This window comes from Coregonus lavaretus (genome assembly GCF_964263955.1).
Source record: "Coregonus lavaretus genome assembly, chromosome: 14".
In the NCBI taxonomy this organism is placed as follows: domain Eukaryota; kingdom Metazoa; phylum Chordata; class Actinopteri; order Salmoniformes; family Salmonidae; genus Coregonus; species Coregonus lavaretus.
Genome location: NC_140001.1, coordinates 44,314,735 through 44,317,211, shown reverse-complemented (window position 1 = coordinate 44,317,211; position 2,477 = coordinate 44,314,735). Strand labels below are relative to the sequence as shown.

Genomic DNA, 2,477 nt, shown 5'->3' with positions numbered 1-2,477 from the left:
CCCCTGGGAGCAAATTGAGCATTGTTGTCCCTGGAGAATGTTGTGGGGTATTCTCCCTTGGTTTCTCCATCCATAGTGTTCGAATGTTTGGACGGCTACACGTTGTCGGTTTCACTGGAAGACAGTACTGCTCTTGTTCGTTTCGCTGTTTGACTAAGCATATCATGAGATAGATCTATAAAAAGCTCTAGTTACTGTATTATATATCCTCCAGTTTGACCATTTTCAACAATTAATGGCTACATTAAAATATATATATATATATAATGGGACAGGTTAGGAGCTCAGCACGCCACCTTCACATGCCACGTAATTTCCAACCCCCTTCTCCAAACTGTTTGTTTACAATAATTCAATTTCTAAGCTAATGATTTATCAAAACGTGACAAAGGTCTGAAGACCATAATGTTTAGCGACCATATAAGACATTAGTATACCAATAAAAATCTGCTCCTGGGATTTAAATGGACGTTGACCTATGATCAAAATAAGTAAAATTGAAAGTAAATGTTTGACATTGAAAGATGTCTCAAGACTTACGCTCGTTTTTTTAAAGGGCTGAACAGAAAAGAGACGTCATTTCAGGTTGTGAACATTAGACAGACGTCTCCTGAACAACTGGAATAATAACATATTAATTTCTCTTACTTTTTAAAAAACTGTATTTAAATTATATAAAGTAAAGTGAGATTTCTAGTGAGACTTGTTTCAGAAGGTTTTCTTTGCAAATCGAAGGACACTAGGATACTACCAGCACCGTGACAGAAAATGGCAGAGAAAGCTCTTTTGGATAGTTTCCTGTGCTGTCACATTTGTTCAGAGACTTTCAGAGAGCCTGTTTCTCTGGGCTGCAACCACAGCTTCTGTTCCAGCTGCCTGGACAATTTCTGGGATCAGAATAAAAACAAGAACTGTCCGGTTTGTAAGAGGAAATGTTCTAAAGGATTAGGAATTAACTTTTCACTGAAAGAGCTAGCTGACAAATATGCAGGGAGAGAGAAAGCAGGGGAGTCCAGGGACAGGACTGAAGAAGGAAGAAAAGATAAATACTGTATTCCAGATGAAGACAGAGAGTTGGTATGTAGTAAACATAAAGATGAACCTAAATGGTTCTGTGAGGTGGAGCAGAGAGCTGTGTGTCACGTCTGTGAGTCTCCTGATGATCACGAACACACAGTCATTCCCTTACAACAGGCCGTGAAAGACCTGAAGGAAAAACTAACATCTGACATAGAGTCACTGCAGGACAAGCGTACCAAATGTGAAGACATAGAGGAGACATACAATGAAATAGTGCAATACTCCAAGAAGCAGCTGGTATCCACAGAGAGACAGATCAGGGGGGAGTTTGAGAAGCTTCACCAGTTCCTGAGAGAGGAAGAGAAGGCCAGACTGGCTGCACTGAGGGAGGAAGAGGAGGAAAAGGGAAAGATGATCGTCAGAGAGAGGAAGAACATTCAGGACCAGATCACCTCTTTCACAGAAAGCATCACTGCTGTGAAACATGAGCTGCAGAAACAGGACGTACCATTCCTCAAGAGCTACAAACACATCCAGACAAGCTCCAGAGCCCAGTGCACACAGCTGGATCCACAACTGGTCTCAGGAGTACTGATAGACGTGGCCAAACACCTGGGCAACCTGCAGTTCAGAGTCTGGGAGAAGATGCAAGGGATGATCAATTACACTCCTGTGATTTTGGACCCCAATACTGCATACGGCACACTCTCACTGTCTGATGATCTGACCAGTGTGAGCCAGATGGGCTCAAAGCAGCACCTCCCTGACAACCCAGAGAGGAACATGATTTATGCCATAGTTCTGGGCTCTGAGGGGTTCAGCTCAGGAATGCACAGCTGGGAGGTACATGTAGAGGTGGGGGACCACTCTCACTGGTATATAGGCGTGGCCAAAGAGTCAATTAACAGGAAGGGGGAAGCATCTGTAACCCCAGAGTATGGATACTGGGCTATAAAGCTGAAGAGTGCTAAATACAATGTAGGAGATAAGACTCTCACTCTGAAGAGGAGACCCCGGGGGATCAAAGTACAGCTGGACTACGACAGGGGGAAGGTATCCTTCTATGACTCCAAAGACATGACACACATACACACTTACAATGATACATTTACTGAGAAACTATACCCATACTTCTCTAATGGAAAGGCTGGTGATGCCATCCATCCTGATATACAGATCTGCCAATCAGAGGTGTCTCTGACAGTGAAGTCCTTCCAGTGAGGTGTATACTGTATGTTTAGGAGGGGGTGGTAGTGGGGAAGGGTAGTAGACCCATGTGATAGAGCTTTGTGTTTTGGTTTAAGATAAATCATTTGATAATGAAAGGGAAGGTTCATTATTAATTCTGTTTCTTGTAGAATATATTTAGGTTTGACAGATTGAACTACAGTTTAACTTAGGGTTGTACCACAGCTCTCTCGGTGTGTTTATTGCACTGCTGGGTTTTTGACAAATGT

At 42.8% G+C, this 2,477-nt stretch overlaps 1 protein-coding gene across 1 annotated transcript; it reads left to right on the top strand.

Moving 5' to 3' along the window:
- Positions 1 to 768: 768 nt before the first annotated feature.
- Positions 769 to 2,241, top strand: LOC311141146 (zinc-binding protein A33-like; the record flags this gene model as incomplete). Its single annotated transcript, XM_084176399.1, has 1 exon — positions 769 to 2,241. One exon carries the CDS (start codon positions 769 to 771, stop codon positions 2,239 to 2,241), a length of 1,473 nt encoding a protein of 490 aa, XP_084032525.1.
- Between the last annotated feature and the right edge of the window lie 236 nt (positions 2,242 to 2,477).